Source organism: Microtus oregoni, unplaced genomic scaffold (genome assembly GCF_018167655.1).
Source record: "Microtus oregoni isolate MIOR12 unplaced genomic scaffold, Mior012 000050F_ref0000143, whole genome shotgun sequence".
Classification (NCBI taxonomy): domain Eukaryota; kingdom Metazoa; phylum Chordata; class Mammalia; order Rodentia; family Cricetidae; genus Microtus; species Microtus oregoni.
Genome location: NW_024543256.1, coordinates 11295111 through 11310610, shown reverse-complemented (window position 1 = coordinate 11310610; position 15500 = coordinate 11295111). Strand labels below are relative to the sequence as shown.

General features: G+C 39.4%; 1 protein-coding gene across 1 annotated transcript; it reads left to right on the top strand.

Moving 5' to 3' along the window:
• The first annotated feature begins 2695 nt into the window (after positions 1 to 2695).
• LOC121437230 (60S ribosomal protein L34-like) lies at positions 2696 to 3062 on the top strand. The gene has a single exon (XM_041637095.1). The coding sequence runs from the start codon at positions 2709 to 2711 to the stop codon at positions 3060 to 3062; it is 354 nt and encodes a 117-aa protein (XP_041493029.1). The 5' UTR covers positions 2696 to 2708.
• Positions 3063 to 15500: the final 12438 nt, after the last annotated feature.

Sequence of the window (15500 nt, the reverse complement as noted above, 5' to 3'; positions counted from 1 at the left end):
TATGTGACTTTCTGAGATTGGCCTATTTGACTTAATAAAAATACGTGTGCCATTTTTTGAGCTTAGTTCTTTAAGATTACATTGAGTTTTCAGAACAACTCTCTTGTGTAAATAACATAGATGAAGAAAATAAGAGAGTCCAGGAGTTTTGTGACTGCTGTCATTCAAGTCAATAAATGTGCTAAGTCTTTATTCTCTACTCTTCACACACATACAAAAATACCCTATATTGAAATTTAATTAGCATGCCACAAAATTCACTAACAGTTTTGAATTCGTTTCTTTTCTGTTGCTGTGATAAAATACTCTGATAAAAATAACCTAAGAAAATAAGGTTTATTTTAGCTCACAGTTGAAGGTTCATCATGATGGGAAATACAAAGATAGGAAGAACCTGGAGCAGCTGATCATAATACATCCTCAATCAGAAGATACATTTCCCTCTCTCCATCATACAGTGCTGGAGCTCACTCGGAGAATGGTACCACCCTCATCAATTAAAGCAATTGGGAATACCCACACAGACTTCATAGTTAGAGCCCATTTTCCCGGTGATTCTAGATTCTGTAAGGTGACAACACTAATCATCAGAAATGTACTATATTCCTTCAGTATCCACAAAACATTGATCCAATCTCTCTCTCTCTCTCTCTCTCTCTCTCTCTCTCTCTCTCTCGCACATACGCACACACATACTTGAAGATGCCCAACTCCAAGGATGCTCAAGTTCCTTGTATAAAATAGTATAAAATCCTTCTGTAAACTTTTAATCATTTGTAGATTACTGACATGGCCTAATATGAAGTAAATGCTACATAATTCTTTTGATGGATTGCTTTTGAACTGATCAAAGGAAAGTCATACTTTTTAAAAGCAGATGTGTATTGCATGTGTTCATACATGAGAGGCGGTGGGGGAAAGGTCACATGGCATTCTTAGGTTCTTTTTTTTTTTTTTTTTTTGATTCTGGGTCTCTCACTGGCTGGACCTGTCAAAGTGGAGCAGGTTGGCTGGACAAAGGCTCTAGTGATCCCTCTATCTCTGACTCCAGAGTGCTGCGATTACAGGCATACCATGGTCCAACAACTTGATATGGGTCTTGAGGCTCAAGCTCAGATAGTTATGTTTGCAAGGCACTTTAGCAACTGAGATACCATCCTAGCCCTCAAATTATTTTCCATCCATAGTTGAACCTACAGATAGAGAATATAGAGATATTGAAAGTTGAATATGTTATAAATGTTGTAAATCCTCCTGGGTTGCTGGTACAAACCTGTTGTCCCAATTACCTGGGAGCCTGAAGCAGCTCTGAAATTCAAAACCTACCTAAACTACAGTAAGTTCAAGTCTAGTCTGCATAACTTAGATCCTGTCTTGAAATAAAAGTAAAAAGGGGTGGTTTCTTGGCATATGATCTAAGTTTTGAAATTGTTCATCACCACAGAAAGAAAACCCCCTATCTTCCTCACATGAAGACAGTTCCTCTTCATTCTGCCTGCATTCTGCCCTTTACCTAGGGAGCTCCTTAATTATTAGAAAAAAATCTGTGGAAATTAGTAATATACTTTCTTATCTATATATTTTCGTGTGTGTCATTTTAAATAAATAAACCGTATAAAAGGGAGTCTTGTGCTCTTTGTGACTGGCGTTCTTAGGGTTTATATAGCTATAATAAAGCACCACAATTAAAAGCATATTGGAGAAGAATTGGCTTATTCAAGCTTACAGTTCCAGCTAACAATCCATCCTTGAGAAACGTAGGGATGGGAATTCAAGGAAGGCAGAAACCTGGAGGCAGGAGCTGATGCAGAGGCTGTGGAGGGGCGCTGCTCTCCATAGAGTCTCAGCCTGCTTCTTTGTAGCACCAGAATCACCAGCCCAGAGTGGCCCCACCCACAATGATCTATGCCCTCCCGCATCAATCACCAACCATGAAAATGCAACAGCCAATCTGGTGGCAGCATTTTCTCACTTGTGGTTCTCTACTCCCAAATGACTCTAGCTTGTGTCAAATTGACCTAAAACTAGTCAGCACACTGGCTTTTTCCACTTAGCAAAGCATTTCCAAGGGTCGCTATGTTTTACGAAGGTTTATCTCACAATTTCAGAGATTTTACAGATAGTATCTGAGTACCCCAATAATCATCACTATCTGGTTGACACCTCTATTCAGGTATGATATAGATCAAACACAAATTCTCATCTTGATGCAAATACAATGGAACTCATGATCAGTACCTCAAATTCAGTAATGAGCTTCATCATGCTTCCCAAAACACACTCAACTCCCTTTAGTCAGTGAAATTCTCTTCCTTGAAGTAGCCATCAATATCGCCTTTCTCACTATTGTTTATTTACTTCAGACTGGGTTTTCCCACTCCCAGATTTTCTCTACCCAGTCTTCAAATTTCCCCAACTAAGGAAACTCTTAGTATCTCCATTTAAAAAAAAATGGGATGAAATGATATAATACTGAAAGCTAATTTTTCCCTTCTGAACAGTGAAATTGTTCCAACTTTTACCGCTCAAACAGCTAAGTGCATATGTGTTCCTGAATATGTGTGTGTGTGTTTGACACTGTGTAGGCGTGTCTGGGAATGATAACAACCAAATCAGGGAGTCTCATCACTTGGAATTTTCTTAGCAACATTTTGTGCCTTAAAATTAGGTCTTCACTCTTCCGGGGACGGTGCTTAGAGGCACTCAGGATGGTCCAGCGTTTGACATACCATCGTAGGCTCTCCTACAACACAGCCTCCAACAAAACTAGGCTGTCTCGAACCCCTGGCAACAGGATTGTTTACCTTTACACCAAGAAGGTTGGAAAAGCACCTAAATCAGCATGTGGTGTGTGTCCAGGCCGACTCCGAGGGGTTCGTGCTGTGAGACCGAAAGTCCTCATGAGATTGTCTAAGACAAAGAAGCATGTCAGCCGGGCCTATGGTGGCTCCATGTGTGCCAAGTGTGTTCGTGACAGGATCAAGCGGGCTTTTCTTATTGAGGAGCAGAAAATCGTTGTGAAAGTGTTGAAGGCACAAGCGCAGAGTCAGAAAGCGAAATAAACGTGTGGCTTTTTTAATAAAAAAAAAAAAATTAGGTCTCCACTTAAAACTCCAGCACATCTCTAGTTCTTGGGAGTTGTGAAGTCTCTTCTCATTAGTCAAGTGTTGACTGTTGTGATTTCTTCAGAAAACTCCAGGTTCTTCTGTATCAGTAATAAAACTTGAACTGGGTATCTTTGTCAAGAAAGAGTCCAAAGTGACCTGAGAGGACATGTGTACTTGTAAACATCTGAGAAACATAATGGGATAAATGTCAGGAAGGCCTTAGCAATCATTTTGAGCTATTTTCTTCCCCAGGCTCGCAGTTATTCATTGCTCACTCAGGCCAGATGGTAAACCAATTGTCCTCAATATGAAGACACAGGATGCACACCCAGTCTGTTAGGACAAGCCCACAAAAAAGAATATGGGGCTTTCAAAGTAATTTCTGAACACATACTTCATAATCAAGTGTTTATTAATGATCAAACCAAATATTCTTTCTAAAATAAAACTGTTTTATTGTAATTAACTCATAAAACACCACACAGCTGCAATAGCATAGCATCACTGAGGCAAACATCTATCCAATCCCAAACTCTACAACTCAGTGGACTTCTATACAGTTGGGATCTCCATTCTGAATCAGGCTTCTCTTACATTTTTATACTTTCACTACCAGTTACATTTTTTACTCATTTATCCACAACAGAAAAATTCTTACAAATCTATGGTGGAATTGAAGCTAGAAAAACTTAGCTTTCTATCCTCTTTCATGACACCCTTGTCCTTTTGTCTGGAATCCATCCTCCTTTATCGCCTAATATCCTCTCTTGGTTTTCTTTCTAAATGTTATAACTACACTTACGACCTCTGTGTGTGTGTGTGTGTGTGTGTGTGTGTGTGTGTATGTGTGTTCATATACATTATAGGCTAGGATCCCCATATAAGACAGAACATGAGAGGTTCTATTTTTTTAGTTTTCAATTTTTTTTATTTTTTTTAGTTTTCAATTTTTTAAAAAATTAAAGTAGAACGCCGGGCGGTGGTGGCGCACGCCTTTAATCCCAGCACTCGGGAGGCAGAGGCAGGCGGATCTCTGGGAGTTCGAGGCCAGCCTGGTCTACAAGAGCTAGTTCCAGGACAGGAACCAAAAGCTACGGAGAAACCCTGTCTCGAAAAATCAAAAAAAAAAATTAAAGTAGAATTACGCTACATTCCCCTTCCCTTTTCTCCCTCTAGCCACTCACAACTACCCACCTCAAATCTCTCTCATGTTTCCCCCCCGCCAGGTTGGTAGCATCTTTTTCTTTATTATTGTTACATAGATGTATGTAGGTGTGTATGTGTGTGTATACATAAGTATAAATAAATACAACCGGGTGAGTTCACTTTTGTTTTTCTTTTTGAGTTTGGCTCACTTCAAGAAATATACTTTCCACGCCCACTATCTTCCTGCAAATTCCATGAGTTCATTTTTCTGTCCAGCTGAATAATATTCCATTATACACATGTGGCATATTTTCATTATTCATCCATCTGTTGATGGACAATGATATTAGTTCCACTTCCTTGCTATCATAAATATAGCAGAAATAAGCACAGGTGTGCAGATGTCTCAGGTAAGATATGGAAGGTACTGGTTGGTTTTTGCAAATGATACGAACATATGCATATCTGGAAACAGGGAATCTTAATTGAGAAAATACCTCCATAAGACTGTCCAACTTAATTATGGCAACAAAGATGGAGAAATCTATCAGTGCCCAACTAGCCTTCCTAGCTAGTGTTCATAGTGCAAGAAGGAGAAAAGTGATCATCACTATCACCCACCTAGAAACCCTGAAACTCACAACAGCAGCCTTCCTGGGGGATGTACGAGTGTGATAGGAGCATAAATGTTATGGGAGGAACCAACAACTTTTTGGTTGAATTTCAGGCCCACTCCATGAGATGGAACACATATCTGACACTGCTTAAGTGGCCAGAACTTGAGACTGGATAGGTCATGGGCCCTAGGGAAAAACTTACTACTATTATTCTGCTAAAGGAACCTAGCAATAAAATGACACCTCATGACATATTGATATAGCCATAGACTAATGACTCCATTAATCCTCATTAAAGAAGTGTCTTCTTTTCATAGATGGTAACTTAAAACAGCTAGACAATGTGCAGAGAATAAGATACTTTGGAGCATTCTGTCCTAAATAAGATGTCTTTATCAAACCCCTTCCCTCAAAGCCCAGGGATCTATATGGAAGGGGAGGTAGAAGGATTGTAAGAGACAAAATTAGTGAATAATGCCAAGAAAATAACATCTCCCATACACAACAGTACTAATAAACAGATTAACTCAAAGAGCCTGTGATACCTTGCATAAGACCTGAATGGGTTCATGATGGAGGTGAATCTTGTATCTTATCTGTTGCTTTCATTGGTTAACTAATAAAGAAAACTGCTTGGCCTGATAGGACAGAAAATTAGGTAGGCGGAGTAGACAGAACAGAATGCTGGGAAGAAGGCAGTGGGCAGTCACCATGATTCTCCCACTGGACACAGACGCAGGTTAAGATCTTCCCTGGTAAGACACCTTGTGGTGTTACAGGGATATTAGAATTAGGTTAGATCAATATGTAAGAGCTAGCCAATAAGAGGCTAGAGCTAATGGGCCAAGCAGTGTTTAAAAGAATACAGTTTCTGTGTAATTATTTCAGGTATAAAGCTAGCCATGCGGGCGGCTGGGTGCCAGGAATGTAGCACGCCGCTCCTATTACAACAGGTTCAAAAATGCTATTTGCAATTGATGCCTGCAAGAAAAGGAAAAATCAGTTTCTCCAGCACAATGTAACTGAGTACATTAACCACACTCCAGGACACACCCAGCAGTAGTCTGCCAACACAAAAGAGACTCCATAAGGATGTTTTGTACATTTTTGTGTGGTTTGATATTTTTTGTCTTTTTGGGTTGGGGGTAATTTTTTAACACAGGGTTTCTGTGTAGCTCTGGAGTCTGTCCTGGAACTAGTACTTGTAGACCAGCCTGGCCTCAAACTCACAGAGGTCTGTCTGCCTCTGCCTCCCAAATGCTGAGCTTAAAGGTGTGTGCCACCACTGCCTGGCTGATATTTTTGTCTTGTTGGTATTTTTTGTTTTGTTTGGATTTTCGTGGGGTTTCTTTGTTTTTTAATTTTTTAATTTATTTTCTTACAGAGAGAGTGAGACAGAGAGAGAGAGAGAGAGAGAGAGAGAGAGAGAGAGAGAGTTGGGAGAGGCGAAAGAATATGATAGAAAAATATATTATATCAAAAATTATTTTTAAACTAGTTTCCTGTAGGCAAGTCTGGAGGGGATTTTCTTGATTTTTGATTGATGTGGGAGGGCCCAGCACACTGTGGGTGGTGCCACCCCTGAGTAGGTGGTCCTGCCCACCTGAAGTGTTTAAGAAAGCAGGCTGAGCACGCCATAGAGAGCAAGTCAGAAAGAATCACCTCGCCATGGCTTTTGCATCAGATCCTGCCTCCAGGTTTCTGCCTTGTTTTGAGTTCCTTCCTTGACTTCCCTGGATGATGGATTGTGATTTGAGAGTTGTAAGATAAAATGGACCTTTTCCTCCCCAAGTTGCTTTTGGTCATGTTGTTTTATCACAACATTGCAAGTCCTACTTGAGACATGAAGGTCTTTGGGTATTTGCCCAGGAATGGAATAAATGAGTCATATGGTAGTTATAGTTTTATTATTTTTAGGAACCTCCAAACCAACATCCATAATTGTAGTAATAAGACCACTTGTTGGTTCCTGCCGTTTAGCCCTGAAATAATCACCCAGAAACTGTATTAATTAAATCACTGCTTGACCTATTAGCTCTAGCTTCTTATTGGCTAACTCTTCTTACATATTAATTTAACCCATTTCTATTAATCTGTGTATCGCCACGTGGCTGTGGCTTACTTTACCGGCTAAAGTTTCTTCCATCTGGCTCCGGGGGAGGGGGTACACAGCTTCTCCTGACTCTACCTCCTTTCTCCCAGCATTCAGCTTAGTTTTCCCCACCTACCTAAGTTCTGCCCTATCAACAGGCAAGACAGTTTTCTTTATTAATTAACCAATCATATTCACAGCATACAGAGGGGAATCACACATCACATAATGGCTGTATGAATTTTACTCCTCCAGCAATGAATAAGTGTTCTGCTTTCCCTACATTTTTTTCCAGCACTAATCATCAGATTTCGTGGTGATAGCCATTCTGACTGGGGTAAGGAGGTATCTCAAAACAGTTTTAATTTACATTTCCCTAATGACTAGAGATGTTGAACACTTTTTAAAGTAGTTATTGGACATTTGTGTTTTGTTTTGCTTTTACTTTTGAAAAGTATCTTCACAAAAAAAATAAAGAATCTTCATTAGTCTATTTAATGAATATTTAATGAATGGCAGTTTTGTTACTTTGGTGTTTAATTCTTTGTAAATTCTGGACATCTGTTCTGTGTGTGAAGTATAGCTGGTAAATATTTTTCACATTTGTGTGTGCTGTCTCTATGTTCTGTTGATAGTTTCTTTTGCTGCATGGAAACTTTTAAATTTTACGTAGTTCCATCTCTTGATACTTGCATCTAATTCCTGTGCTATTAAGTTCTGTTCAGAAAGTCCTTGCCTACTCCAGCATCTTGAAGAGTATTCTCTTGTTTTTCTCTAGTAGTTTCTGCATTTCACATTTTAAACTAAGGTATTTGATCTATTTCAAATTGATTTTTGTATGAAATGAAAGATATGAATCTAATATCATTTTTTTCTGCAGAGGGTTATCCAGTTTTTCTAGTACCACTTGTTAAATACTCTATCTTCTTTTTTTTTAACTTTTTTTTTATTGAGAAAAGAGAAAAAAAAAACAAATTTCCTCCTCCTCCCAGCCTCCCATTTCCCTCCCCCTCCTCCCACCCTTCTCCCCCTCCCCCCACTCCTCTCCCCCTCCCTCTCCAGCCCAAAGAGCAGTCAGATTTCCCTGCCCTGTGGTAAGTCCTAGGTCCTCCCCCCTCCATCCATATCTAGGAAGGTGGAACATCCAAACTGGCTAGGCTCCCACAAAGCCAGCACATTACGTAGGTTCAAAACCCCGTGCCATTGTCCTTGGGTTCTCATCAGCCCTCATTGTTGGCCATGCTCAGAGAGTCCAGTTTTATCCCATGCTTTTTCAGTCACAGTCCAGCTGGCCTTGGTGAGCTCCCAATAGATCAGCTCCACTGTCTCAGTGGGTGGGTGCTCCCCTCGTGGTCCCGACTTCTTTGCTCATGTTCTCCCTCCTTCTGCTCCTCATCGGGACCTTGGGAGCTCAGTCCAGTACTCCAGTGTGGGTCTCTGTCTCTGTCTCCATCCATCACCAGATGAAGGTTCTATGATGATATGCAAGTTTTACTGCATGTTTTTACCAACTTTGTCAGAAAGGAGGTGGCCATGGCTTTGCTGCTTTGTTTCTCTACCCTCTATTGTACTCCATTGGTCTGTACGTTTTATGGCAGCACCAGATTGTCTTTACCACTATAACTCTATAATGTATTTAAGGTCAAGTACTGGGATACTTTTAGCTGTGAAAAACATATACTACAAAAGTCAACTTCTTTTTCTAGAATTATATCATGATTGCAGTACAAACTATAGTTAGGGCTGAAGAGATGATTCAGTGATTAAGAACAGTTGGTGCTCTTGCAGAGGACCTGGGCTCAATTACCAAAACCTACATGGTGGACCATAGCCATCTGTAACTACACTTTCAGGAAATCTGACATCCTCTTCTGACCTCCTCAAATGTCAGGCGTACACACAGTACATATACAATACATGTAAGCAAAACGTTTGTACTCATAAAATAAATAAATCAAAAATAAAATATCGTTGTAGTCTGTTTATTGCTACAGAAAGCGTACAAAATAAGTCTAAAAGTAAATGGAATAGCAAACACCAAAGACTAGCAAAAAATTTTAAATAAAACTATTAAAGAAGACTGTTCACATTCAGGTATTAGATATCTAATAAATCTATAATCATTGTAAGTGATATCTGTTTCAGTAACAAGAACAAGTCCAGAAAGAAATATGGATTTACATGAGCATTTGCTATACAGTAAACCTGGCATTTGAATACAGAAGGAAGTTATATAAATTATTCAATAAACACTCAAGTAATGAACACACTATTTCAATTTTCAGTATTTTTCTCAAGTATGTACCAGATAAATTCTTTTTTTTTTAATTTATTTATTTATTAAGGATTTCTGCCTCGTCCCCACAACCGCTTCCCATTTCCCTCCCCCTCCCCCGATCAAGTCCCCCTCCCTCATCTGCTCGAAGAGCAATCAGGGTTCCCTGACCTGTGGGAAGCCCAAGGACTGCCCACCTCTATCCAGGTCTCATAAGGTGTGCATTCAAACTGCCTAGGCTCCCACAAAGCCAGTACGTGCAGTAGGGTCAAAAACCCACTGCAATTGTTCTTGAATTCTCAGTATTCCTCATTGTCTGCTATGTTCAGCTAGTCCGGATTTATCCCATGCTTTTTCAGACCTAGGCCAGATAAATTCTACATAAACTAAAAAGCGGAATAATTTTCAATAAAAAGTTTTGAAAAGAAAAACATCATGAGTGAGTATCTAATAATAGAGAATATTTATCAAAGAATGAAAGTAAAAAAAATCTAATGTTGTCATTAGAGTCTTATAGAATGATAGTCTCAAAGCACAATAGCCATTATTATCATTCTCATCAGAGCAGTTGTGACTACTTGCAAGAGACCCTCAAGTAAGGCTGCTGCTGCTGCTCTCTCATAAAAAGGGGGGGGGATAGGGAAAGTCATTAGAACCTCGCCTCAGATTCCAGCCGTTCCTTCCTATACCTCCCTTCCAGGTGTATGTGACTCTTTCTAGCTACACATGGGAAACTCACAAAACAGACACAAATGGCTGGCAGAATGTTTAAAAGGTGGCCAGCAGAATTTACCAGTGAGCTAATAGAGCAGAACAGATGACGTACCAGTTTCCCTGATGAAATGTGCAGAACTGTAGAAAGCGAGCAGCACTCATTTGACGTTTATAACAAGCAGATGTACAAGTGGAATATTTCTAGCAGACCATTTATCGAAATCCATTAAAATTCTGAGAAAAAATATGCACTCACTTATCAGAACTCATATAATGGAAAATAATTAGTATGATATACAAATATTGATGCAGATAGATGACTTTTATAGCATTATGTATAATAACAAGACAAGGGAGGAAAATAACTGTCTGGTAGTAGAAAAGGAACAACTAATTACATATAAGTTTAATGGCCTAGTATGGCGGTTTGAATGAGAATGGCCTCCATAGGCCATAGATTTGCATGCTTAGTCTCCACTTGGTGTAAAGTATTTGGAAAGATTAGGAGGTGTAGCTTTGTTGGAGGAGGTGTGTCATTGGGAGTGGGCTTTGAGGTTTCAAGAGCCCACACCATCTTCAATTAGCTCCCTCTCTGTGTGTGTGTGTGTGTGTGTGTGTGTGTGTGTGTGTGTGCGCACATGCATGTGTGCCTATAAATCAGATGCAGATCTCAGTTACTGCTCCACTGTTATAGTTTCAGAGGGTTAGTAGTCCATTATCATCACAGTGGGGAGCATGGCTGCTGGCATAATTAAATAATTATTTTGTAAGAGTTGCCTTGGTCATGGTGTCTCTTCACAGCAATAGAAAAATGACTGAGATGCACAATTATTAAATAGCTTTAAAAGAATGCATGATAATGTGGAAAACTTCTAAGTATACAATTTTAAGTGAAAGGAAAGATTGCAGAATAATATATCTAATATATCCCAATCGTATAAAATGTTTACGTGTGTGAGTGAGAATATATGTGTGTGCATATGTGCATGTTAGTGTCTGTGTGCACAGAAAGGACTGGAAGGAAAGCCCCCAATATACTGAAAAAATGTTATTTGAATATCAGGATCATTAGTGATTCTGATTTTATCCTTTGTGATTTTTCTGTACTCGCCACAGTTTAAAAATGAACATGTGTTCATTTCTATCAGAAATAAACTGCAATAAATGTTATTTTAAAAGTTAAGTTCTTTGGATGTGGCTCAGAAAATGTTGTGATTTTAAAAGTCTTCACACACCCATACTCAGAGAGAGAATTCTCAGGGCGAGTAAGTCAGCTTTCATAATAAAGTACTGTTCATCTCATATCTCATTTCTGGCCTCAGAGAAAACACATATTCTTCCCTACATCCTACTACCTGCACCTCAGTCTCTCTGATGATATGCCGACCACAAGAACCAACAACTCCCCACAGCATTGTGGGCTGGACTTCGTTTCTCAGTCTTTCCCATACCATCTTGTCCCGACCATAAGAACACAGAAGTACTGATCTTCAGAGTTATTCAGTGTTTCCTCTTGTCACCTTGACTGTGTGTTCCCACCCAAGAACATACTTTCAGCCCTTTTTCAAGGCTTCAAATACCATCTCCTTTCAGAGCTGTATTCCAAATACTGAGGCTGTGTTGGTTGTTCCTACTGAGTTCCAAATTAATCTATAGATACCATTGACACTTCTTTCTTGTTGTTATATTTTATATTTTTATAATTTACACTTACAGACACAATAAGCTTGATAGAGTTCTTCTAACACTCCAAGATCCATCCCCTCTTTCCTATTTATCTATCTTTATGTCCATTTCTGCTAACCATATTACTGGATGTGAGACTCAGAGCCATACCCTTAAGGAAAACTGACTGCCCCTCCTCTAGCATCTATTGACTGTCATTACCTTCTTAACTAGGGACAGGATGTTGTTTGTTTTCAGCCTGTGCAGGCCTTACATGTTCTGTCGCAACTGCTGGGAATTCATATGTGCAACTGCTCTGTTGTGTCCAGAAAACACTATTTCCTATCAGTCATCAACCTATGGTTCTTACAGTCTTTCTGCCCCCTCTTCTGAAACGATACCTAAGCCTTAGGAGAAGGAGCTCTGTGATAAGATCCATAGGAGGAAGAGGGTATGGTATAGACGACTTGTTTAGGGCAGAACATTCCATGCTCTCCTATTCTCCACACTTTGCCAGTAGTGGGCCTCAAACTATATGTACAAGTCTGGTGAGACGACACATTCCACAAAGTCGGATGTTTTATATACTCTGGCATTATTAGAACATAGATTAATGCTCAGCATTTCATGGATCCTAAAAAGCTTTCAGTAGTAACGTTGTGAAGTGTGTGCCTGCAGCACTCAGAAAGGGGCTGTACCTTTGAAGACAAGCACCATAGCACCTGTCTCAGGTAATTAGGCGGATAACCGCTGCAGAACCAGTTCTGACCAGAGAACTTTTGATACTTCCAAGTGATCTCTGAAATGAGCAAAAAAGTCTTTTTTTTTACATGCCCCACTAAAAATAAGAAAATAATAAAGGACTTGGCTTGCTTTTTTTAAAAAAAAAAAGTATGCCATCTATTGGCCACTCTCTGATCTTGGAAGGAAAATGGAAAAACAGCAAGGGGTGAGCCAAGTAGTTACCTTGTGCAAACATAAAGCCTTTGCTATTGGAAGATCTCCAGGACGGATTTTAGCATTATCAAGTGCCTCTGAAACATCAGTCCACCAAGTCTGTATACAATCCTTCAGCATCCAAAACACAAATGTTCAATGAGAAAGGACGGAAGTTCCGAAATTAGCTGGAATTAAGAGAAGAAGCTGGCAAACATTATGAGTAGAGCACTTCCTTCTAATTATTATAATAAATACTTGTAAAATATACTTAAAGACTTTCTTCATTGCAAAGAAAACAGCATGAAGTTAACACCTGGGTCTCATTAATATGCATGACAACCTGTTTCCTAGATAAACAACAGCATTCATGTAAAGCATTTAATATAAAAGCCATCACACAGAGACATAAGCCATCTGATTCCTGCCGAGTTTTTAATTTAAATTTCGTCCATAATTGGACTGTTTAAGCTGAACAACGAAAAATTAAACATTTCAGTTTACATTAATTTTAGATGGAACTGTAAGTAAAATTCAGTTGTGAAACGTAGAAGTAGCCAAAAATTCTGATTAGAGAAAAGCCTATGTCCAGAGCTGACATTTAATAAACTTGGAAGCACAAGTGCTGAACCACAGGGATTAAAATAGCCAGTCAATCCTTTGTGAGTCAGTTAAACTATGCCTAATCTAAATGGGGTGAAATATGACAAAAAAAAATCTGTCTCTGATTCACGCTTAATACATTTTTCCCTATGTAACAGACTGCCTCCAGCCAGCTAGCTCGGCATTGTGTTAGTGAGGCCAATCATAGCCACAATAGTTGTTGATTAAACAGCATGCTATTTCTCATTCTCCTCCAGCTCTGCTCCCTATCAAACAGAGAAGGGCTTTACCTCTGCTGACTGTCTTCCCCAAGCTCACGAGCTGGCAGAATTCCAGCCAGGTTCAGGGAATGCTAAATAGGAGAAGAGAGACAAAAAGTGCCAAGAAGGGAGAAACTTCTCACTTGCTTGCTACCTCAAGTGATATGTCCTATAGAAGCTAAATATTCCCTGTCAGTTCAGTTCCTGCAAGACAGGTCTACAAAGGTTCTAGCTTCCCACGTACGTTTTAAGACATTTTCTGTACTCTGGTAATGAGTCCTTGCCATCCCTGCCATTGCCCCTCCAATTTCTTCTTCATCTACACATTATCTTCCCTTTCCCTGTTAGATTTCTTGATTCCATTATCGCTTCTTTTACTAAACATTTTGCATTAAATGTTGAATAGAAGGAATTAAAAGGAATCCTGACAAACACCTGTAATTCCAAGACTCAGGAAACTGAGGCAGGAGGATTGTGAGTTTAAGGCTAACTTGGGTTCTATAGTAAAACTGTCTAAAAAAATTTCCCTTGGGGGCTGAGAATGTAGTTCAGTGATAGAACACTTAACCAAGATGAAAAGGGGTCTGGATTCAATCGCCAATAACACAAAAAAAAAAAATCGCCAGTGCCCAACTTTTGAAGCGATTTGTATTTGTAAACTTGGACTAATAGAAACTTTCTCTGTGTTAAACACTATACTGGAGCTTTACATGTATAATCTCATGAAATCCCCACCTGATACTTCACTATTACTATCTCCACTTCATAGATGAGAAAAAGTTAGTTATTAGCCCAAAATCACATGGCAAATACAAAGTGAGGAACGTGAACCCAGTTCTTTGTGACTATAGTTACATATTGAACCTGTAAGTGATGGTATATTGAACTAGATCATCTCAAAGGTTTATTACAGCTTAGATGATTTTTGAAATTGTTAATTTGTGCATTTACTTATTCAGGGAACACTTACTGAGCACCTACTGTATACTGCTCTCTGGATCTGTGCTCCGGTGACACATAAGCAAAGTGACCCCCAAACTTCTGGGAGCATGGGGACGTTGGGGGAGGGTTGAAGGGGAAGGGGAGACGCAGGGAGGAGAGCAGAGGAAAATGTAGAGCTCAATAAACTCACTGATCTCTTATTTGACTGTACAGGGACAAACGACAGGAGGTCACTAAATAACTAAGGTATTTCGTGTGTTATACGGTGTCAAGTGCTACAGAGAAAATAAAAGTGCAGTGGAAGGATGAGACGTGCTTGTGGTCAGAGACTTCATATTATAATTTTAATTTTAAAAAAACTGATCACTACATCTGCATTTCCCCTTTCATAGACAGTGTAGATAAAATTCTAATACTACTAATTGCTTAAAAGATCTGGCCAAGATCCAAAACACTGATGACAACTTATGCTGGAGAGGTTGTGGGGTAAAGGGAACACTTCTGCATTGCTGATGGGAGTGTAAGCTGGTACAACCCCTTTGGATATCAGTGTGGTGATTTCTCAGAAAATTAGGAAACAACCTTCCTCAAGACCCAGTAATATCACTTTTGGGTATTTATCCAAAGGATGTTCAATCGTACCACAAGGACATGTGTTCAACTATGTTCATAGCACCATTGTGTGTCATAGCTAGAACCTGGAAACAACCTAAATGCCCCTCGACTGAAGAATGAATAAGGAAGATGTGGTTCATTTACACCATTAAGTACTACACAGTAGGAAAAAATAACGACATCTTGAACTTTGCAGGCAAATGGGTGGAGCTAGAAAACATCATATTGAGTGAGGTAACCCAGGCCCAGAAAGACAAATATCATTATGTACTCACTCATAAGTGATTTTTAAACATAAAGCAAAGAAAACCAGCCTACAAATCACCACCCCAAAGAACTCAGACAACAATAAGGACACTAAGAGAGACTTAAATAGATCTAATCTACATGAGAAGTAGAAAGTAGAAAAAGACAAGATCTCCTGAGTAAATTGGGAGCATGGGGACCTTGGGGGAGGGTTGAAGGGCGGGAGATACAGGGGGGAGCAGAAAAAAATGTAGAGCTCAATAAAAATCAATTTAAAAAGTC